The sequence below is a fragment of the Eulemur rufifrons genome, chromosome 17 (genome assembly GCF_041146395.1).
Source record: "Eulemur rufifrons isolate Redbay chromosome 17, OSU_ERuf_1, whole genome shotgun sequence".
Lineage (NCBI taxonomy): Eukaryota > Metazoa > Chordata > Mammalia > Primates > Lemuridae > Eulemur > Eulemur rufifrons.
This window is the reverse complement of record NC_090999.1, coordinates 45,732,653-45,756,744: the sequence shown is the minus strand read 5'-3', so window position 1 is coordinate 45,756,744 and position 24,092 is coordinate 45,732,653. Positions and strand designations below refer to the sequence as shown.

The following is a 24,092-nucleotide window of genomic DNA, read 5'->3' as shown; positions in this document are numbered from 1 at the left end:
CTTCTCATTCCCAGATACGATGGGCGGGTCCGGAGGAGGAGCGACGAGAGCACAAGAAAGCATGAAGCCAGAGATCGCGTCTCTAGGACATATATACGACATAGGCGCAGCCGCGCCTACCTTACTTTCCTAAAGCTGCATTCTCTCGTGAGATGAGAGGAGCGAAGGGGCCCAGGCTCTGCTCCCGGTGGAAAGGCAATACCTGGCCCTACCCAGGATCAACGCCGAGCCTCTTGGGGGTTGGGGGGCGAGGGGGGGCGCGGGTCCCGCTACCCGGGACCTTCCAGACTGGTCGGCGCTTCCGCGACGCAACCAGAAGGGCGGAGGCCGCCGAAGGAGTGAGTGACTTAGGCAGCCAGCGCACTGCCTGATCGAAAGTACGGACCCGAGTTGTACCCCTCCTTCCGACCTTTCGCTGGAAGCGCGTCATAGAAAGCCAGGGAACCTACAGACGGCGACTGGGCTGCAGAGTTGGGTCGGGAGCGCGGTGCAGGGCCCGGAAGATATCTGGGCTGCTGGCGCTTGCCGCTGCCTGCCCCTTCCGGCTCCTCCCTGTGGTGCGTAGGACGCAGGAGCCGAGGCGCTCGGAGCCCATCGCGGCGAGGACCATGTTGCTTCCGAACATCCTGCTCACGGGTCAGGGCGCGCGGGCGCGGGGGACTGGTTGGCGGGTCAGGCAAGGGACGCCGAGTGCTCTGCGGCCTCGGGCGCCCCAGCGGGGGCCAGCTCAGGGTTCTGTTTCGAGGCTAGCGGAGGGCTGCGTGGCGGCACGATTGTCACGGCCCCGGAAGCCGGCCCGCGAGAACGTCGCGAGAGGTGGGGGGAGGGGCGCCGAACGTTAATTCCGTTGGCCAGAAGCTCCTCGGTGAGGCGGAGAGAGGTAGACGAATCCGTCTCCGCTTTCGGGCAGTCTGCTTAATCTCTCGGAATCTGGCTTTTTTTTTTTTTGTTTATGAGGGCTGTTGGTTCTTTGATAAGACTGGCTTTGGGTTTTTAGCGAAGTAATGTAAAGCAGCGTCTGGCCCTTAGTAGATCTAGGCCTTCTTGGGCTCTACTTTATTTTTTCCTTTGCATGTGAGAAACGCCTTCCAGATCAGACCTTGGTAAATGAGTTCAAATGTAACTAATTTACTGTGTACGTTTGTTCAGTTAGCATCAGAGTTTTTTTGTTCCTTTTCTTAAAGAGTGCATCCAGTGTGCGGTTTTGGTGGTTTCTCGTGTAGGAATGCTGTAAAGTTCCCGGCGGAACGTGGGGGTACTTCTGGGTCTTTGGAGCCATACTTCAGGGTGCGTGTTATCAATGGAAGGAACTAAAGTGCTGCATAACGACTCCAAAGAATATTTTTGCTGGCCATTTAGCCCTGAAAATATTTATTAAATTGTAGCAATTAAGGCATTATTGGTCATTCGTGGAAAAATCTAATAGCTGTTGCAACATTTAGAAAAATTAAGACACTCTTTGTGGAAACAAAACAATAGTTTTATTCTTTAACAAGACTTAAAGTTGTTGGCAGCTCGCAAATTCTGTTTCTGAGAGCAGCCGATTAACCACCTAGCAAATAAGTATGTAGCCTTTAAGATTCCTTAAGGGGAAGATTTTACAACATCTTATCTGCATGGGTCAGACATAGTGGCATGGTTTTTTAATAGTAAGTCATACTATCAAAACTCTGGAGTCAACATTTTATGGAAAACATGTTGAGTCCAGGGTTCAGACCTGGTGTGTCATAGAGGAATTGAGGTTGAATGTTATTCATCCGCATAGTGAGATTTGATTTATCCGTGCTATCTTTAATTATGCTCAAACTTAATAATCAGAGTGACATTAAACCTACATAGCTGAAAATTATGCATTTCATTATGTCTAAATATAATAGTTATAAAAAGGGAAGGTAAAGAACAATGGGTGTTTATGTAAAAGGGAACGTATTTACATATGTACATATACACAATGTGTTAATGTGTGTATACACACAGAATATACACAAACACATGCAAAGAATTTCTTAGGAAAGGTATATCTGTATAAGAAACTGGTTTACAGTGGTTGCCTCTAGGGAAGGGCATAAATGTCAGTTGTAGTAGAGAGACAGTCTTATTTAATTAAAGCAAATAAATGATGGTAATTGATTTGAGGTGACTAATTTTATACTGGGCAGTTCCATGGTGGGGGCAGGCAATCTGAATTGGAATCAGTCTCCCAAGCCCCATCCCGGAGAATCAGATACACTGGGTGAGATACTGATATCCAATTGGCTTTGGGAAATTTTTATTAGGTCATAATAAATATTCATATATGATTGCTAATTAGGAAAATTTTCATTTTAGTTGTCAAGAACTTTAAGGAGGAGAGAAGGTGGCTGAAGACCAATAAGTATTTCACAAACAGTGAAATTTTTCTGTGGTTTGTCTTACAGGTACACCTGGGGTTGGAAAAACCACACTAGGCAAAGAACTTGCCTCAAGATCAGGACTGAAATACATTAATGTGGGTGATTTAGCTAAAGAAGGTAAGGGACACTTTGGTGTTAGATTTGTTTTTATTTAAAAACAAAAAGTCAGTGGAATATTAGCACTAGGTGTTGTGAGAATATAGAGAAAGCAGAAGGAGATTGCCATTAAAGATTTATGCTCTGTTGGGGACCCACAAAAATAGAAATTATTGTGTCCAATGTCCTGATTATTTTGACCATTTCCCCCTCCTTTTCCCAAAATGGCTAGCAAGTCTTATGAATAGTAATAATTGGAAAGGCTTCCATGAAGAGATTCGGGATTTAGGATAGATAGAATCCGGATATGACGAAAAAGGAGAGTGTTTTTGAATCGGGCAAACACAAAGGTTTGGGTAGAGCTAAGCATATATATGAAGAAAGTGAATATATTGATCTCACTGGACAGATTGCTTTGAACTCAGGCAGTAGGACGAGTGTCCTTTGGTATCAGATTAGTTTGAAATTGCATGCCTGCATGCAGCTGCATATATTCTAAAGTCATAGGTGTTTTTATGTATTTTACCCTGTTTTCCCCTAATCTTTTATCACTCCCTTATTTGTGTCTTCATCTTTTTATATTCTGTGATGATTTGTACAGGGTAGGAACTCAATAAATTTAAGTAAAGGGAACTTTATGCCTCATTAAAATTAAAAAGATTTAATTTATGGTTTAAATTTTAAATACACTTTTAAAAATTCAAGGTATATTTACATTTTTAAAAAGTTCCTGACAGTTGCTACTTAAGTAACTATTTCAGATTGAGCTAATGTACATATTTTTTTCAAATGATCTAAAGTCTGATCACCGGATATCATGGAGTCTGGCAAGATGGCTTCTCCCAAGAGCATGCCGAAAGATGCACAGATGATGGCACAAATCCTGAAGGATATGGGGATTACAGAATATGAGCCAAGAGTTATAAATCAGATGTTGGAGTTTGCCTTCCGATATGTGACCACAATTCTAGATGATGCAAAAATTTATTCAAGCCATGCTAAGAAAGCTACTGTTGATGCAGATGATGTACGATTGGCAATCCAGTGTCGCGCTGACCAATCTTTTACTTCTCCTCCCCCAAGAGATTTTTTATTAGATATTGCAAGGCAAAGAAATCAAACTCCTTTGCCACTGATCAAGCCATATTCAGGCCCTAGATTGCCACCTGATAGGTACTGCTTAACAGCTCCAAACTATAGGCTTAAGTCTTTACAGAAAAAGGCATCTACTTCTGCAGGAAGAATAACAGTGCCTCGGTTAAGTGTTGGTTCAGTTACTAGCAGACCAAGTACTCCCACCCTAGGCACACCAACCCCACAAACCATGTCTGTTTCAACTAAAGTGGGGACTCCAATGTCCCTCACAGGGCAAAGGTTTACAGTACAGATGCCTGCCTCACAGTCCCCAGCTGTAAAAGCATCAATTCCTGCGACATCAGCAGTTCAGAATGTTCTGATTAATCCATCATTAATTGGGTCCAAAAACATTCTTATTACTACTAATATGGTGTCATCACAAAATACTGCCAATGAATCATCAAATGCATTGAAAAGAAAGCGTGAAGATGATGATGATGATGATGACGATGATGATGATGACTATGATAATTTGTAATCTATCCTTGATGCATGTAACATGTATATTTGGCCTTGAATCCATTGTACTGAAATTAAACATGCATGCTGGATGTTTTCAAGTTGTGTTTTAGAAAACTTTAATGAGTAAATATAGTTACCATACTTTCAATTGAAATGTTGGATTTTCTTTAATAAGGATTAGTTATGGTTTTTCATCAACCTTTAAGTGTAAAAAATAAAGTTGTTGTTCATCAATCTGATTGTTGGTACTTGACAATTATGTTTTAAAAGCAATTTCCTCATTGTCACCAACAGGATTAATAGTTGAAACAAGTTGAAGTTGTTGCAATCTGTTCATTACCAATAGGGTGTCACTTCTAGTATCTTCAGATGTTTAGGTCAGAGTATGATCTCTGGTGTATTAATCACTCTTATGGTCTTTTCTCTCAGATATCTGAAGTATAACCATGACTCTGAAGAGGTCACTTGGTCAGGATTTGTATTCATAGTGAATCTTCATCTGCTTTATTTTCCTTAATTGCTCACTTCCATTTTTCTATCCATTTGGTTATATTTAAGGACGCTTGGTGTCTCCAAGTATCTCCCCAGTGTTTAAAAAAAATTTCTTTTCCAGTATTCCTTTTTTCAGGTTAATTTGAGCACCTTTGTCATATTCCTGATTCTATAAGCTAGTGTCATGCTCATTTTTAATTCAAGCCTAGTGGTTAGGTTATAATTTCTCTAAAACTTAGATTTTTGCTTTTGTACATAGCTAGTCAATCTCTGTTTTATACCTATATGAAATTGGTTTTGTTCCACACTGTTGAATTTTACCATTTTTAGCAAATGACTTCAGTCACATATAATGGTCAATTTCAGTCATGTATTTTACTTTGACTCGGTTTAACATTTCTAAACTTAATGAAGTTGCCATGTAATACTATTAATAGCATTGAGTATAACACCAGATCAAGGACAATGCAGTGTGAGACACTTGTCTTCCTCTTCACTGGGTCTTCTGCCTATCCTCGCCACTTTAGTCAGTTGTGTATAGTCTAAACCATCCTCTTTGTGGTTTATTGGTGAGATTATTTCATGAGATGGGTTCTAAGCCTTAAAGGGAAAGTGTTCATTTTCCTCCTCCCTTAATGCCAGATATTTTAAGGGAAACCAGGCAATCACCTATAAGGCAGTGGTTCTGAACTTGGGGTGACTTGCCCTTCAGGAGACATTTGGCCAGGTATGAAGACATTTTTGAGTGTCACATGGGTGAGTGGTGGCTAGGGTTTGCTACCGACATTACTGGGTTGAGGCCAGGGATTCTGCTGAATACCTACAATTCACAGGACAACCCTTCTCTCCCCCCTCATAACAGAATTACAGGTTTAAAATGTCAGTAGTATTAAGGTCAAGAAAGAGACCATCCTTATTCCATTTGGAACCAAGGAGGGAAAAATTAAGAATTAAGTTCAATAAAACTGTTAGGCATCCTTAATGTGATGTGACTATAAGAATGCTTTTCTTATCCCTATTCCTCAAGTCTCAGCTTCCTCCTCACCTGATACCCTATCATATTTGCAATCATTTAATTACACTCGTATTAGCATCCTTAATTTTCCTGGCACCAGCTTAGTCTTCAGCCTCTGTTCCTAACTTCAGGGTACCCATACCAAAATAATATATTGACATTGGATCCATTTCAGATAGAAGTTATAAAGCATAAGTGGGCCCTAAACACTCATAATCTTGATGTATCTCTAACTCATGGATTGGCAAGCTACTGCTGTTTTTGTATAATCCCCAAGCTAAAGACTAGCTTGCAAAGCCTAAAGTATCTACTATCTGGCCTTTACAGAAAAAAATTTGTTGATCCCTGCTCTTAACCTCTTCTGAATCCCATTTTCCCTCCCCTTATCAGCTACCACTGGAAGCCTTTGAAACTACTATTGACCTCTCCGACATTGCTCTTTCCTAATCTTCGCCCCGATCCTCTTTCTCCTGCCTGTTTCCCCCATGATTTCATGAAACAGCCAGATTTCTAGACGCCTACTAGGCATAACCATCTGGGTAGTTCCCAGGTATACATCTCCAAATTAACATGTTTAAAAGCATATGCTCTGAAGTTGTTCTTGACTCTACTTGCTCACTCTTGATTTCCTGCCTCCCACACATACAAGTACACCTTTACTCTCTCCAGACACATCCACTTGGCCTTTAAACTTGATAGTTTCTCTGAAACATCCTTGTAATAACCCTATCCCATCCCTGAGACCATTGGTGCTGTGCCTAGAATCCTAGAATCTCCTACTTCACCTCCAGGATCTCTTCCCTCCCTCTTCTACATTATCGTTATTTCCTTTAAAGGAAGAGGGGGAATGACATGATTTGAACTTTTTACTCACGAAGTCCATCCACCTCAATGAAATAGAGGAGATTCTTTATAAGCTGGCCCATCTCTCCCTATGTACCCTCAGTAACCCACAGTACACTATTCTCAAACACTGGGAATTTTACACCTCCTCGTCTCTATACATGCTGTGCTCTTCGTCTATAAATGCCCTTATCTGCCTTGTAAACAACTCCTCAAAGCTCCAACTCAGATTGTCACATCTTGGGCTAACTTCTCAGGGCAGAATTTATTGCTGTTTTCTCTCTACATAAAAGGCACTCCATCCTAACTCAATGAACTTCTTGTACTCATTGCTTATCATTTATAAGCTTCTTGTTGAATTGAGGTAAATGTGGTAAAAGTTTCCATAGGAAGAAATCTGAAAATGTTTTAAGTATTGGCAGTAACATCAATATATGATTAAAGATAGCATCCCAGTATGATTAAACAACTGCTTTCACTGGAGTGTATAAATTCTAGGATGGCAGTTAAAACGTCATGATTTTATATTTGACTAACAACAGGTGGTGAGGTTTTTTAAGGTAAGAATTAGCCTATTAACTCTGGCCCCCCAGTTGATTTTTTTCTGTCGATAATATGTCTGTACCTGGAATTTCCTTAAATAAACCACAGAAGTTTGTTCAGGAACTTGATTTAATTTTCTAATCCTTCTGTCATTTTATCAAATCAAGCTTTTTTATCTTTGCTGTATTAAGATCCTATGTATAGCCAGGCGCTGTGGCGCACGCCTATAGTCCCAGCTACTCCGGCTTCTGAGGCGGAAGGATCGCTTGAACGGAGGACTGCCGCACTGTAGTGCGCTACGCCGACGGCTTGTCCGCGCTAACTTTGGCATCAGTGTGGTGACCTCCAGGGAGCGGAGGACCACCAGGTTGTCTAAGGAGGGAGGAACCGGCCCTGGTCAAAATGGAACAGGTCAAAACTTCCGGGCTGATCAGTAGTGGAATGGTGCCTATAAGCAGCCGCTGCACTGTAGCGTGGGCAGCACAGGGAGACCCTGTCTCTTAAAAAAAAATAAGATCCTATGTATAGGCAACTATCAATTTGGCGTCTAATTGAAACTTTGTAAAGTGGCGTAAGATTTTCCTCTTTTTTTTAAAATTTGAAATGAAGTTTAAATTCCATTCATTGCTCTCCGTCCCCATAATCACTACTCTGGTACAGGCTATAATCTATAATCATCACTCACCTAAAAATCTGCCGTTGCCTCAATGAAGTGTCCCTGCTTTCTGGGTTTGGTACCTTCCAAATCATTCTGCACATATAAACCAAAACAGTTTTTTAATAATTTGACATTGATCATGCCATTTATGCTTTAAATGCTTTAATGCTTTTCCTTTGCCTCAGGATGAAATCTAAACTCTTTCATGCAGCCTTCAAGGCCCTTTTTAATTTGGTCTCAGTTTACCTGACCCCTTACCACCTATTTTCTGTCTGACTGAAAGACTTTCCCTCCCCTGAAAGGGCCTGCCCCTTCCTAGTCTCTCTACCTTTACATGTCTTGTTTTCTCTGTTTGGAGTAGTCTTCCCTATCTTTTTATTTCCTGTAGCTAACTGCTTCAAGTCTCTGCTTGGAAGACGCTTCCTTCAGGAAGACTCCCCTAATATCCAACGTTTGTTAAGTGCCCATCCTGTTGCTCCCATAGCACCATGAACCATAGCGTGAAATTTCCAGATGACTTTTCTATTCTCTACCATTTTATTTAACTCATTAAGGGAAGGACTGTTTGTCTTCTTGTTCACTTTGTTCATTATTATATCCTCATTATACCTAAATGTTTTTTGAAATGAATATTTAAAAGTTTAGATTATACTATTTTATTAAAATATATTAACATGATGTAAGAAATTCTGTATTTCAGTATTATAAAGACTTTAATTCTAGGCCGGGCGCGGTGGCTCACGCCTGTAATCCTAGCACTCTGGGAGGCCGAGGCGGGTGGATCGCTCAAGGTCAGGAGTTCGAGACCAGCCTGAGCAAGAGTGAGACCCCGTCTCTACTAAAAATAGAAAGAAATTATATGGACAACTAAAATATATATATACAAAAAAAAGTTAGCCGGGCATGGTGGTGCATGCCTGTAGTCCCAGCTACTCGGGAGGCTGAGGCAGTAGGATCGCTTAAGCCCAGGAGTTTGGGGTTGCTGTGAGCTAGACTGATGCCACGGCACTCACTCTAGCCAGGGCAACAAAGTGAGACTCTGTCTCAAAAAAAAAAAAAAAAGACTTTAATTCTAAAAGGTAGTATTGCTATATTATTACACATTGTATGCCTACATAAATACATCACATGTACCCCATAAACATACAACTATTCTGTACCATAATAATTTTTTAGAATTGCTATAGATGTCTGTTGTAGATACCATATGTTTTTAAAGATTTCAGTATTTTAAAAGTCAAGGATTTAAAATATGAAGGAATCTCGGTGTTTATTACTCAAGATTAGCACATAGTACAAAATCAGCTGTAGGTATTCTTAGATTGTGTGGTATTGTAAGGAAATAACAATATTGTAAAAATAATACATGGAAAAATACTCCAAATCCTACTAATTTATTTTCACTTTTTATTTTTCTTATGATCTTTGTCCACAGTGCAGACAACTTTCTTTCTTTCTTTTTTTTTTTTTTCAGTCAGGGTCTCACTGTGATACCCAGGCTGGAGTGCAGTGGCATTCACAGAGCACAATCATAGCACACTACAGCTTTGAATTCTGGGCTCAAGAGATCCTCTTGCTTAAGCGTCCTCCCAAGTAGCCGGCACTACAGGCACATGCCACAGCACCCGGTTGTGCAGACAACTTTGAATTTTGCTTTTAATGTTTCATACTTGTATGCATGAGCATTTATTATGTTGCTGCCTAGTCTATAATACATAGTATTTTTTAAGCTATATAATATTTATTTTAATTATATAATATTTCATCAAGTTGGTAAACCAAGATATAACTATTTCCTTATTGTTGAAGTTTTTTGTCATTTATAATTTTGCCCAATTAGAAATTACATGGTAGAGGAAATGTCTAAATAAATAGGTCTGACATATATTAAGCATAAAAAGGTTCATTTTAATTTGTATCTCTTTAATAGCTAAGAAAGTCCAACATTTTTTTCATGTGTGTTTAATGTCTTTTCCACTTTCCCATCCTGTGTGAATTCTTATTTATTGAGCTTATTGTTACTTTGATTTTTAAGGCCTTTATATAGTCTGCATTTTAGTCCTTTGTCATACTAGAAATATTTCTCCCAGTCTATTGTTTTTCTTTAAAGTCTTATTATTTTTCATTGAACAGATATTCAACATTTTAAATGATTGAGTCTTTTTATTGTATCACTCAAACTCAAATGAATCGTTCTTTTATAGATTAGTTTTTTACTAATTTTCTTTGGAATTAGAAATTAGCTCTTTAATCCATCTGGAGTTTGTATTACAAAGAAAGGATTTAGACTGTTTTCTAAATTGTTAGCCAGTTTTCCCCACACTAAGACAGTTTAATTGTATAGGCTGATAGACTTTCTGGGAAGTGAGCAATAGCCCCAGGAAGCAGAGGCCACACAAGGGTGCTAGAGAGGTGGTTCATGTGCCCAGAATCAGTCCACAGACCCTCCAGGCAAGGCAGAGAGTTACAACTGGCTTTGTGCTTTCCACTTTCCCTCAGACTACCCTTTTGTCCCTTCAGAACTCATGCTCATTTTAATCTAAGTTTGGCCTGTACCAAAATATTAAGGGAAAAGAGGTGAAAAGACTACTGTATAACATGCTTTCAGAGATGTCTAAAGGATGATGTAAGCCTGCCTTAAATTATATACCTCCTAGGGATTTAAGGTGAGATGTATGTTTTACGTCCTGAAATAAAACTTACTTTGAAAGCCAGCTGTGGTTGTTCTCAAACTCCTGGCCTCGAGCAATCTTCCCTCTTCAACCTCCCAAAGTGCTGGGATTACACATGTGAGCCACCACAGCCTGCCAGCCATGGTTTGTTGGAAAGTTCTTATGTTAAATTTAAATTTGCCTGCTTTATACCTTTGCCATGATTTTTGTTTTGTCTTCTGAAATAAGACTATTTAACTCTTGTGAGGAATGGCTTTTGGGGATGCTGGCAATCTGGAAGTAAAGATAACTGTTCAGGAGCATCGGGGTACTGACACCTCTTCCCCAATCCCCATGAAGATGTGTGCTCAGTGACAGAGGTTATCGTTGGCCCAATACATCTGGATTTTTTGTTTGTTTGTTTGTTTGAGACAAAGTCTCTATTGCATGGATTAGAGTGCAGTGACATCATCATAGGTCACTGCAGGCTCAAACCTCTGGCCTCCCGTTTTGGCCTCTCAAAGTGCTAGTGTTACACGCATGAGCCACCATGCCTGGCCTTAATATGCTCTTTGTGTGTGTTTTTATCTGTCTATGTGTACCCTTTTCCCACCAATCTATAGTTCAGCAAAAATAATATAGTCACCTACTAGTAGCCCCACAGATTCTGAAGTTGGCTATTCATTCTTTTTAGTTGGTTTCAACTTTGATGTTTAAAACAGTTTCAGATATATTGCTATCCAAGGTTTTCACTCTAGACAAAATTCTAATTTACCAGTTAGTATTGCTCTTCATATTTGGTGTCCATGTGACGTTTACTGTGTTAGTGCCCTCCCTTGTATTTAAAAGAATAACTGATGATACATTTTCTTTCCTAAAGTCTACGATTAACTGAAAATTACTGAAAGTTACTTAGATAGAAAAATACTATTTTAACAAGCTAATCTAAATCTCTTTTAGGGCAGTTGTATGATGGCTATGATGAAGAGTATGATTGTCCCATGTTAGATGAAGATAGAGTAAGTATGAGTTTTTCATAAAGTATGCATTTGTCGAATTTCATAGGAAAGTTGACCTTAGTTTTCTTAATGAGCATTCTTTTTTTTTTTTTTTTAAACATTTCTTACAGGTAGTTGATGAGTTAGATAACCAAATGACAGAAGGTGGAGTTATTGTTGATTACCATGGTTGTGATTTCTTCCCCGAACGCTGGTTTCATGCAGTTTTTGTGCTGCGAACAAATACCAATGAATTGTACAAAAGACTTGAAACAAGGTAAAAAAGGAGAAACATTGAATACTTAAAGCATAATAGAAACTTTTATTCAGATTCCTGAAATTAGCCAGTACTACCTTGATAAAGGGTTCTATTTGAAAATGTGACCACTTTATTTGGTCTCCTGTTATAAAACAAGTCTATGTGGTACTAACATTCTGAATCTAAGAAAAATAGGTATAGCTGTAAAATACAGGCAGGACTTTCTGAGTAAATGAATATCACAAGTGACAATTTGATTCAGTAGAATGTACTATGTAGAAACCCTATTTGGCCATGCTTTTCCTTGATGTAAAAACTTGGTAGGAAAATAGCAAATTGCCTTTTTTAAAAAAAATAACAGCTTTATTGATATATAATTTACATACCATACAATCCCCCCATTTAAAATGTATAATTTAGTTGTTTTTAGTATGTCACAAAGTTGTGCAATCATTATCACAACTAATTTTGGAAAATTTTTGTCACCCCTAAAAGAAACCCCATACCCATTAGCAGTCATTCCTTGTTCATCCCCAGTCCCAGCCTTAGGCATAATAATCTACTATTGATTTTTTTTTTTTTTTTTTTTTTTTTTGAGACAGAGTCTCACTCTGTTGCCCAGGCTAGAGTGAGTGCCGTGGCGTCAGCCTAGCTCACAGCAACCTCAAACTCCTGAGCTCAAGCGATCCTCCTGTCTCAGCCTCCCGAGTAGCTGGGACTACAGGCATGCGCCACCATGCCCGGCTAATTTTTTCTATATATATTTTTAGCTGTCCATATAATTTCTTTCTATTTTTAGTAGAGGTGGGGTCTCGCTCTTGCTCAGGCTGGTCTCGAACTCCTGAGCTCAAACGATCCGCCCACCTCGGCCTCCCAGAGTGCTAGGATTACAGTGAGCCACCGCGCCCGGCCTACTATTGATTTTTATGGACTGGCCTATTTTAGACATTTCATGTAAATAAAATCATACAAGATGTGGTCTTTTTTGTCTTGCTTTTTTCACTTAGCATAATGTTTTCAAGGTTCACCTATATCATAGCACATACCTGTACTTCGTTTCTTTCTATTGCCAAGTAATGTTCCATTTTTATATATTTATCAGATGATGGACATTTAGGCTGTTTCCACTTTTTGGCCGTTAATGAATATTGCTGCTATAAACATTTGAGCACACATTTATGTGAACATTATGTTTATTTCTCTTGGGTATATATCTAGGAATTGAATTGCTGGATAATATGGTAACCCTATGTTTAACCTTTGATAAACTGCCAGATTGTTTTCCAAAGTGGCAGCATTATTTCATATTAACACTAGCTATATATGAGGGTTTCAATCCTCCACATTCTCATCAACACCTGTTATTGTCTTTTTGGTTATAGTCATCTTAGTGGATGTGAAGTAGTATCTCACATTTGCATTTCCTTGATAGCTAATGATGTTTAACATCTTTTCATGTGCTTATTGGCCGTTTATGCATCTTCTTTGGAGAAATATGTATTCAGATCCTTTGCCCATGTTTTAATTGGATTACATATCTTTTTATTATTAAGTTATAAGAGTTATTTATATATTTTAATTTTATTCCAAAAGCTCTTTTGGAATTTATATATTTTAGATGCAAGTCCCTTATCAGATATATATGACTTGCAAATATTTTCTTCCTTTCGGTGGATTGTCTTTTCATAAATTTGTCTTTTAAGTAGTTCAATTTAATCTTGATTGTTATAAGGCTTAACTCAGTATGACTTTTTTTTTTTTTTTTTTTTTGAGACAGAGTCTTGCTCTGTTGCCCGGGCTAGAGTGCCATGGCGTCAGCCTAGCTCACAGCAACCTCAAACTCCCGGGCTTAAGCAATCCTTCTGCCTCAGCCTCCTGAGTAGCTGGGACTACAGGCATGTGCCACCATGCCCAGCTAATTTTTTCTATATATATTTTTAGTTGTACAGATAATTTCCTTCTATTTTTAGTAGAGATGGAGTCTCGCTCTTGCTCAGGCTGGTCTCGAACTCCTGACCTTGAGCGATCCTCCTGCCTTGGCCTCCCAAAGTGCTAGGATTACAGGCATGAGCCACCGCGCCCGGCCTCAGTTTGACTTTTTAACTAGCTACATGGCTAAATTTATATATCTGCCTAAAGATTACGTGAGTTAATTTTTTACAGTATCATTGTAATTGATAAAGGGCAGATACATCTGTGTGATCAAGTATCCAATTAGTATATGGTATTCCTTAGCATTTCATTTTATGTATGCCATCTATATTTATCCATCCATATCTTAACTCCTTTGAAATCTAGGACCATTGCTATGGACCTCTTCTTTATCTCATAGCTGAGAATCTGTCTTGCCTGGAGGGTCTGTGGACTGATTCTGGGCACATGAACCACCTCTCTAGCACCCTTGTGTGGCCTCTGCTTCCTGGGGCTATTGTTCACTTCCCAGAAACTCTATCAGCCTAAACAATTAAACTGTCTTGGTGTTGAGGAAACTGGCTAACAATTTAGAAAACAGTCTAAATCCTTACTTTATAACACAAACTTCAGATGGATTAAAGAGCTAATTTCTTAATTCCAAAGAAAATTAGTGGAAAACTAATCTATAAAAGAATGATTCATTTGAGTTTGTTGAGTGATAGAAGAAATCAAAAGCTGATTCAATTATTTAAAATGTTGAATCCCAGCTGGGTGCAGTGGCTCACGCCTGTAATCCTAGCACTCTGGGAGGCCGAGGAGGGTGGATCGCTCAAGATCAGGAGTTCGAGACCAGCCTGAGCAAAAGCGAGACCCCATCTCTACTAAAAAAAACAGAAATAAATTATCTGGACAACTAAAAATATATATAGAAAAAATTAGCTGGGCATGGTGGCGCATGCCTGTAGTCCCAGCAACTTGGGAGGCTGAGGCAGAAGGATTGCTTAAGCCCAGGAGTTTGAGGTTGCTGTGAGCTAGGCTGATGCCACAGCACTGACTCTAGCCCAGGCAACAAAGCGAGACTCTGTCTCAAAAAAAAAAAAAAAAAAAGGTAAAAAAAAAAATGTTGAATCTCTGCTTAATGAGAAATATGTTTGCCAATTGATTGGTAATTAATTGAGTAGCTGACAATTGGGATAGGCGGGGGGATTTCAGACAAACCTAAATATTGGTGTCAGGATCCTTAGTTTAGCCTTCATGTCAAGAAACTCTTAGGTGCCATTCTGTTTTCTCTAGAAATACTGTGAGAAGTATTTTTGTGTAAATTTTTATGTATTCAAAAATGTCCAATTTCTAGTATATTCCTAAAACTCCAGTTAATGCCATTCAGTTTGCTTTTGTTTGTTTAACCTCTTTTTGCCTTCTAGGGGTTACAATGAGAAGAAATTAAAAGACAATATTGAGTGTGAGATTTTTCAAGTTCTTTATGAAGAAGCCGCAGCATCCTATAAGGAAGAAATCGTGCATCAGCTGCCCAGCAATAACCCAGAAGAGCTAGAAAGTAATATAAATCAGATCTTGAAATGGATTGAGCAGTGGGTGAAAGTTCATAATGCTTGACTGACAAGACTAGCCACTTTAAAATCACTCTCATTGATATCTCTGCCAACATCATAGAAATTGTCCATATATCAGTATTGCTATTAAAATTGTGTTACAGGACTAGCAGGTGGATAGTTTAAAGCTTTATGCCTGGGTTTCTTTTTCTCTATGAGAAAGCTAAACGTCTGAAATGTAATGAATATAATATTATCAGGGAGTGAGAGTAAAAATTGTTATCTTTTAAAGCTTCAATTGCTAAAAAATAAATAAATATGACCAAATGGGTAGGTATCTTTTCAGTTTATTACAGAAGAAAATAGAGATGATCTCTTAAAATAAAACTAGAAACTAAAGATAAAGCATCAGAGTATTCCCTTTTTTTCTTTAAATTAAAAAAAAAGTGGTAATACTTGTACTCTATACAAAATTCAAAAGGTACAAAAGAGCCACCCTGTCCCGAGGTACCCCAGGTTCCTCTCCCTTTAGTAAATAATGTTACTGGTTTTCTGTATATCTTTTCAGAGACTTTATGCCTTCAAAGCATGTGTGTATATGTGTGTACTTTTTCAAAAAAGTATATAGTAGCATACCATGCACACAGTTCTGTAACCTTCCTTTTCATTTAATATATTTGGAAATTGTATCATCTCAGAATATATAGATCTTGGCTGGATGCAGTGGCTCACATCTGTAATCCCAGCACTTTGGGAGGCCCACGCAGGAGGATCACTTGAGGCCACCCGTTTAACTAGCCTTGGCAACACAGACCCCATTTCTACAAAAAATTTTAAAATTTAGCCAGGTGTGGTGGCACAAGCCTGTATTCCTAGCTGCTTGGGAGGCTGAGGCAGGAAGATCGCTTGAGCCCAGGAGTTTGAAGTTATAGTGAGCTATGATGAAGCTATTGCACTCCAACCTGGGCAACAAAATGAGATCCTGTCTCTTAAAAGAAAAAAAAAAAAAAAAATACAGACCTCCCTATTCTTTTTTTTAATTGAGGTATTCATACAATAAAATTCACTGTTTTAAAGTGTACTGGTTTAAATCCGCTGGTTTTTAGCATATTATTAGCAAGGCTACGGGCTGGGCACGATGGCTCACACCTATAATCCTAGCACTCTGGGAGGCCGAGGTGGGAGGATCACTTGAGCTCAGGAGTTCCAGACAGGCCTGAGCAAGGGTGAGACCCTGTCTCTATTTTTTAATTAAAAAAAAAATCAGAAAGAAAGAAAAAGAAAACAAGCTATGCAACTATCACCACTAATTCCAGAACATTTTCATCAGCCTTCCCAAAAGAAATCTCATACCCTTCAGCAATCAGTCCCCATTCTTCCTTCTTCCCAGCCCTTTGCAGTCATTAATCTATTGTCTGTCTCTATGGATTTGCATATTCTGGATATTTCATATAAATGGATGATATAATATGAGGCCTTTTGTGTCTAGTTTCTTTCACTTAGCATATTTTCAAGGTTCATCCAAGTTGTAGCATATACCAGTACCTCATTCCTTTTTTGTGGTTGAATAGTATTCCATTATATGAATATACCACATTTTGTTTATGCATTCCATCAGTTGCACAATTGGGCTGTATCCACTTTGGGTACTATGACACAGCATACTTCATAAGAGCATACTATGAACATTCATGTACAAGTTTTTGTGTAGATGTAGTTTTCAGTTTTCTTGGGTATATACCTAGGAGGGGAATTACTAGATCATAGGGCAACTATGTTTAACTTTTTGAGGAAATGCCAAACTGTTTTCCAAAGTGGTTATAGCATTTTATGTTCTCACCATCAATATATTAGGGATCCAATTTCTCCACATTCTTCCCAACACTTGTTACTGTCCATCTTTTTTATTATAACCATACTAGTGGGTAAGCCATCATATCTCATTTGGGTTTTGATTTATATTTTTCTAATGACTAATGATGTTGAGCATCTTTTCATGTGCCTGTTGGTCATTTGTATATCTTCTTTTGATCCCTGATCCTTTTAACGTGTGTATAGAATTCCATTAATGATATGCCAAGATTGAATTCATCAGTTCCCTATTAATGGACATTTAGGTTGTTTCCAGCTTTTTGTTATACAAACAATGGTAAGTAAGAATGATAAAAGTAACCCATATATTCCTATGCCAGGAACTCGTCTGAACACATTTCAAAAGTGAACTCTGAATCCACATGACCACCCTGGTAGGTAGGTATTATTATTTCCATTATAGGTGATGGAACCAAGGGACAGAAGGGTTTAGTGACTTATCCAAGATTATATTATAGCTAAAAAGTATTAGCATCACGATTCCATCCCTTAGATTCATTTTAATTAACAAAGATTGCCTATTATATATGTGTAAGACTCTATGCAAATCACTGTCAGGAGAAAGGCCTCCCAAAGATAAGTTCTTGACCTCCAGATGTCTTTACCTAGTATAGGAAGCAGAAATACACACAAATGGTCATTTTAGACAGATAAGGTACATGGTGGTAAGTATTCTATTGGGGAAATAAAAGAGGAAAAAATTGCCTTCTACCATAAGTATTGGAAAAGAGTGAACGATATGGAGTGAAGGGTTTTTAATGACGGGTATGGAGGTAGAGAAGAAAAGCTACTCAGAGTGGTTTCTTTACTCCCACTGCTTCACCTGACTAGCCTTAAAAAAAAAAGTGAGAAAAGAAAGTTACTCAGCCTGCGATGATATCACAAACAAAGGTGCTACCCAGTACTACCTGGAGTTAAATCATCTGTAAAATGAGGATAATTACTTCATAATGCTGTTATAATGATTAAATACAGGCAGTCCCCAGATTAGAGATGACCTTGTTTACCATACTTAGGAGTGGGCTCCCAAGGCTCCCCATGAGGATAAACTTATAGGCCAAGCGCAGCGGCTCACGCCTGTAATCCCAACTACTTGAGAGGCTGAGGCAGGAGGATCACCTGAGCCCAGGAGTTTAAGGTTGCTGTGAGTTAGACTGAGACCACACACTGTAGCCTAGATGCCAGAGCAAGACTCCATCTCAAAAAATAAATAAAAGGACAAATTTATGATTAAATTAATTCGGGAGCTAGTTTCTTCTGTGCATGTAAACAAACCAGCATGGCGTAAGGAGTTTGTTGGCACTGCATCTTTACACTAGCAGCTAGTCTGATAGATAAAGCAGCTGCTGATGGAAACACAAGAACACAAAGAATCAGAAGATCCAGAGCCAAGCAAGTTTACTACAAAAGAATTAGCTGAAGGCTTTTGTCTGGCTGAAGCAGGGTTTGCTAAGCTGGAGCAGCAAGATCCTAACATGGAGTGGTTTACAAAGGTTTACCATGCAGTTAGTGAGAACATCAGGCACTACAAGGCCATTTATGATAATAAATAAATAAATACATAAAAGAAAAAGGCTGTCCAAAGAACCCTAGATACTTTTTTCAAGAAACCAGCTTTAGTGGCAAGCGCCTCTCCTCCGGTGACAGAATCAAATCCTGATTCTCCAGCACCCACTCCATCTTCTCCAGCACCATCTCCATCATCTTCCAGTTAATGTTAGCCTACCTTCTTTGTCTCAAAAATGCCACTTCCAGTAAGCAAGATATTGATGCAAGATTAGGTGAGTTTTAACCTTTAATATTCTTTTTTGACATTTCTCCTTTCTTCTAACTTTTTGTATGAGTTTGTTTTTATGTTCTGTTTTTTTGAATTAAAGAACACAATAGTTTCTCTAACTCATTATTATAGTACATTTTGCTTATATTTTTATTTATTATTATTTTGTTTACCATAGGCACTTTCTTTGCTGTCCTTATATTTTTCAAAGAAAAATCCATCCAGAGGGTTGTTGTTTAAGGGGTGTATTTCCATGGAGAGGGAGTTAGAAAATAAAAGACCTACAAAGCTGAAAGGAAGAAACTATTCTCAGTCAACATGATTGTCTATGTAGAAATGTTTTTAAAAAAGAATCCACACAAAAGCCATTTGAGCTACTAAGTGACTTTAGCAAGCTCACAAGATATAAGACCAATACACAGAAAGCAATTGCATTTCCATATACTAGTGAGGAACAATTGGAAATTGAAATTAAAACAACAGCACCATTTGCAATAGCACCAAAAAGCATGACATATTTATATATAAATCTGACAAAGTATGTGCAAGATCTACATGCTGAAAATTCAAATGAGAGAAATTAAAGACAACTCGAATAAATAAAACCCAAATATCATGTTCCAAGACTGAGTATCTATTAACAAATTGATCTATAAATTCCATCCCAATAAAAATCCCAGCATAATTTTTAAAAGTAAAAATTGACAGATTCTAAAATTTATATGGAAATACATAGGAATTAGAATAACCAAACAACTTTGAAAAAGAACAGTTAGTTAAAAAACTATCTGATTTCAAGATTTGTTACAAAGATGAAAGCAAGACTATGTGGTATTGGTGAAATAAATGGAACAGAATGGAGTCCAGAAATAAACCCACACGTATATGGGAGATTTTTAGTAGGGGTGCAAAGACAGATCAATGCGGGGAAGAATAATCTTTCAAAAAATGATGGACTTCCATATCCAAAAAGTGAACCTCAAACGTTGCCTTATACCATACCAAAAAAAAAAAATCAATTCAAAATGTTTCACAGACCTAGATGTAAAACCTAAAATTATAAAGCTTTGTGAAAACACAGGAGAAAATTTTAGTGCCTTTGGATTAAGCAAAGGTTTCTCTGATAGGACACAAAAAGCACAAACCATAAAATAATTGATAAATTTGACTTCAGCAAAATTTCTAAATCTTCTTCTCTTCAAAAAACACTTAAAAAATGAAAGCACAAAGAGCAGGAAAAGGTGGCACATTCCTGTAGTCTCAGATACTCAGGAGTCTGAGACAGGAGGATTGCTAGCATTCAAGAGTTTGAGGCTATAGTGAGTTTTTTTTTTTAATTTATTTTATTTTTTTATTCTTTTTTTTTTTTTTTTTTTTTGAGACAGAGTCTCACTTTGTTGCCCAGGCTAGAGTGAGTGCCGTGGCGTCAGCCTAGCTCACAGCAACCTCAAACTCCTGGGCTCAAGCGATCCTCCTGCCTCAGCCTCCCGAGTAGCTGGGACTACAGGCATGCGCCACTATGCCCGGCTAATTTTTCTATATATATATTTTTAGTTGTCCATATAATTTTTTTCTATTTTTATTAGAGATGGGGTCTCGCTCTTGCTCAGGCTGGTCTCGAACTCCTGACCTTGAGCGATCCACCCGCCTCGGCCTCCCAGAGTGCTAGGATTACAGGCGTGAGCCACCGCGCCCGGCCTATTTTTTTTTTATTCTTAAAAATGCTAATCTTCTCTGTATCGTTCCAATTTTAGTATATGTGCTGCAGAAGCGAGCACTATAGTGATCTTTGATCATGCCTGTGAATGGCCACTTGTGGGAGTTAGCTACTCTCCCAGCAAAGAATCAGGTCCTTCAGGCAAGGGTCATCGCAAAGGATGAAAAAATAGTAGGAAATAGAAATAAAATAATACACAGAGGCAAAAATATAGTTTATAAAGAATAGATTTATGAAAATAGATAAAGCAGCGTGCTCAGAGGTCTTCACGATAATCTGGTCAATCGTGGAGCCAAGACTGAAATTTTACATCAGTATTTATAGGTACAGTGATAGGTTACCAGGGGTAACAGATTTACATAATAACAGGTAGGTCGTTTTAGGTTCAAAGTCTCTCAAAAGGCTTCTATAGATCCCTTAATTAACTCTATCTATGTGAACAAATGTTTACAAAATCTTTTTAGGACAAACTTCTAAGTTTTAAGATAAAACTATCAGTTTAGCAAAAACAGACAGAGTGGCTCTGGTTATTGTATATTGCGACAGATTCTTCAGAAGTCAAGCAAGAGCTGTCCCTTATGCTAATTACTTTAGCCATAGGTACAGGCTTGAGACTGCAGCGTCACCTTGGAAAGCAGCTGCTACTGACCATTGAGACACCCTCCTGAAGTAAGGCAGCTTTTGATATGTGCACAACACGTTCACATATTCTGGGCAAAGCCTTGCAAAACTCCTGAAATCATTTCTGTCTCTAATATTATAGGGGGCATTTCCATAAATCAATATTTTTAAGGTCAACAGCCACTGTCCTCTAGCCTGGGCAATGTAGCAAGACCCCATCTCCAAAAATTGAAAGAAAGAAAGAAAATGAAAGCACAAACCACAGATTGTGGAAAATGAAAAATGAGTATCTGGTAACAGACGTGTATCCAGAATATACAAGGAATTCTCAAAACAATAACAAAAAACTTTATTTGAAAGATCAACAAAATTGATAAACCTAGAAATCAAATAAATTATAAAGGAACATGATAAACAACTATATGCCAACAAATTTGATAATTTAGATGAACTGGACAGATTCCTATAAATTCACAAACTACTGAAACTGACTCAAGAAGAAATACAAAATATGAATAGATCTATAACAAGAAAAGAGAAGAAATGGGTATTTTTATTTTCTTAAAGATGAGGTCTCACTATGTTGCCCAGGCTGGTCTGGAACTCCTGGGCTCAGGGGATCCTCCCACATTAGCATCTGGCATACCTGGGACTATCGCATGCACCACAGAACCCAGTCTCTAAATTAGTAATTTTAAAACTTCCCACACAGAAAAGTCCAGGCCCAGATGGCTTCACTGGTGAATTTTATTAAATGTTTAAAACAGAGCTAATACCAATGCTTTAAAAATTTCTTCCAACAAATAGAAGAGGAGGAGATATTGCCCAACACGTGAAAAAGATTACATGCCTTGACTAAGTGGGATTTATCCCAGGAATGCAAGATGTTTTAACATGTAAAAAGCAATATAAATCAACATATCAATAAAGTACAAAAACTACATGATCCTACGTAATTGTATCAACTGATACAGAAAAAGCATTTAACAAAATCCAACAGCCTTTCATAATAAAACATTTAACAAGCAAGAAATAGAAGGGAACTTCTTCAACCTGATAAAGGATATTTACAAAGAACCCACAACTAACATCATATTTAATGGTGAAAAACTGAATGCTTTTCTCCTAAAATTGGGAATAAAACAAGGATGTCCACCCTACTGCTTCTATTAAACACTGTACTGGAGTTTCTAGCCAGGCAAATTAGGCAAGTAAATGAAATAAAAGACATCCAGATTGAGAAAGAAAAAGTAAAACTACATTTGCACATGACTTAATCTCTCTCATATATAGAAAATGCCAGGGAATCTACCAACAAAACCTATTAAAACTAATAAACATCTAGGCATGGTGGCTCATAAATATAATCCTAGCACTTTGGGAGGCCAAGGTGGGAGGATCACTTGAGGCCAGGAATTTAGAGACCAGCCTGGGAAACATAAGGAGACCCCCATCTCTACAAAAAATTTAAAAATTAGCCAGGCATAGTGGCACACTCTGTAGTCCCAGCTACTTGGCAGGCTGAGGCTGGAGGATCATTTGAACCCAGGAGTTTGAGGCTGCAGTAAGCTATAATCATGCCACTGCACTCCATCCTTGGTGACAAAGCAAGACCCTGTGTCAAGAAAAAAAGCTAATTAACAAATTCAGCAAGATCAATATACAAAAATTAATTGTATTTCTACATGATAGAAATGAAAAATATAATGAAATCTTAAAAATCCAACTACAATAGCATTGAAAAGAATAAAATTCTTAGGAATTAATTTAACAAAAGAAGTAAAAAAGCGTATTCTGGAAACTACAAAACATTGTTGAAAGAAATTAAAGATGACCTAAGTAAATGGAAAGATAGCCTATGTTCATGGATCAGAAGACTTAATATTTCTAAGATAGCAATACTTGCCAATTGATCTACAGTGTTAATATAATCCATATCATAATTCCCAGCTGGATTCTTTGCAGAAATTGACAAGCTAGTCCTAAAATTCATATGGAAATTCAAGGTACTCAGAACTGCCAAAACAAAGTTACAGGACTCACATTTCTTGACTTCTAAACTTAATACAAAAGTACAGTAATCAAGACAGGTGGCAGTGGCATAACCATAGACATAACAATTAATGGAATAGAATTGAGAGACCAAAAATGAACCCTTACATTTATGACCAATTTATTTTTATAAGGTTGCTAAGACAATTGTTTTTTATTTATTTATTTATTTTGGGGAGCCTGAGCAGGGGGAGAGGAGCAGAGGGGAGGGATGCTAAGACAATTGAATGTAGAAAGAACAATCCTTTCAACAAATGGTGCTGGAACTATTGGATAACTACATACAAAAGAAGGAAGATCATTCCTTACGTATACACAAAAATTAACTCTAAAGGATCTGTGATGTAAGAGCTAAAACTATAAAACTGTTAGAAGAAAATATAGGAGTAAATCTTCATGACCTTGGGTTAGGCAAAGCCTGTTTAGATATGACACAAAAGGCACAAGTAACACCCCCCCCAAAAAAATAGATAAACTGGACTTCATCAAAATTAATAAACTTTTGTGCTTCAAAAGATACTATCAAGAATACGAAAGGACAACCTACGGAAATAGTAGAAAGTATTTTCAAATCATGTATCTGATAAAGGTCTAGTATCCAGAACATACAAAGAACTCTTACAACTCAATTAAAAAAAGAGCCCCAGTTGAAAAATGGACAATGGATTTGAATACGCATTTTTTCAAAGAAGATAATACAAATTGTCAATAAGTACATGAAAAGACCCTCAACATCATTAGTCATTAGTCATAAAAGACCATAATATTGTATGATTTCATTTACATGGAATGTCCAAAAGAAGCAAATATATGGAGACATACAGTAGATTAATGGTTTTCTTGGGCTGAGGCAGTTGAAGGGAAATTATTGTGACTGCTAAGGGATACAGAGTTTCTTTTTGGGAGGATGAAAATGTTCTAAAATTGGTTATGTGATGGTTTCACAGCTCTGTGACTATATTAAAAGCCATACTTTAAATTTTATGGTATGTGGATGATATCTCAATAAAGCTGTTAAAAAACACATCAGATTTGAAAT

The 24,092-nt window shown here is 37.9% G+C and overlaps 2 protein-coding genes and 1 pseudogene across 2 annotated transcripts; 2 read left to right on the top strand and 1 right to left on the bottom strand.

The window, feature by feature from the left end:
• Positions 1-56: 56 nt before the first annotated feature.
• On the top strand, positions 57-16,354 carry AK6 (adenylate kinase 6). The gene is made up of 5 exons (XM_069492344.1): positions 57-636; positions 2,418-2,510; positions 11,251-11,309; positions 11,420-11,565; positions 14,886-16,354. Exons 1-5 carry the CDS (start codon positions 609-611, stop codon positions 15,076-15,078), a joined length of 519 nt encoding a protein of 172 aa, XP_069348445.1. The 5' UTR covers positions 57-608; the 3' UTR covers positions 15,079-16,354.
• On the top strand, positions 908-4,293 carry TAF9 (TATA-box binding protein associated factor 9). Its single transcript, XM_069492343.1, has 3 exons — positions 908-1,103; positions 2,418-2,510; positions 3,290-4,293. Exon 3 carries the CDS (start codon positions 3,307-3,309, stop codon positions 4,102-4,104), a length of 798 nt encoding a protein of 265 aa, XP_069348444.1. The 5' UTR covers positions 908-1,103; positions 2,418-2,510; positions 3,290-3,306; the 3' UTR covers positions 4,105-4,293.
• Positions 16,355-20,384: 4,030 nt separating the features above from the next.
• Positions 20,385-20,441, bottom strand: LOC138398507 (U6 spliceosomal RNA; annotated as a pseudogene).
• Positions 20,442-24,092: the final 3,651 nt, after the last annotated feature.

Bases quoted from the DNA above. Each gene is read 5' to 3' on its own strand.
- AK6 (XM_069492344.1), top strand. From the start codon at position 609: ATGTTGCTTCCGAACATCCTGCTCACGG. The intron at 2,511-11,250 runs GTAAGGGACACT...AATCTCTTTTAG, and splicing joins GGGTGATTTAGCTAAAGAAG to GGCAGTTGTATGATGGCTAT. The intron at 11,310-11,419 runs GTAAGTATGAGT...CATTTCTTACAG, and splicing joins CCATGTTAGATGAAGATAGA to GTAGTTGATGAGTTAGATAA.
- TAF9 (XM_069492343.1), top strand. From the start codon at position 3,307: ATGGAGTCTGGCAAGATGGCTTCTCCCAAGAGCATGCCGAAAGATGCA.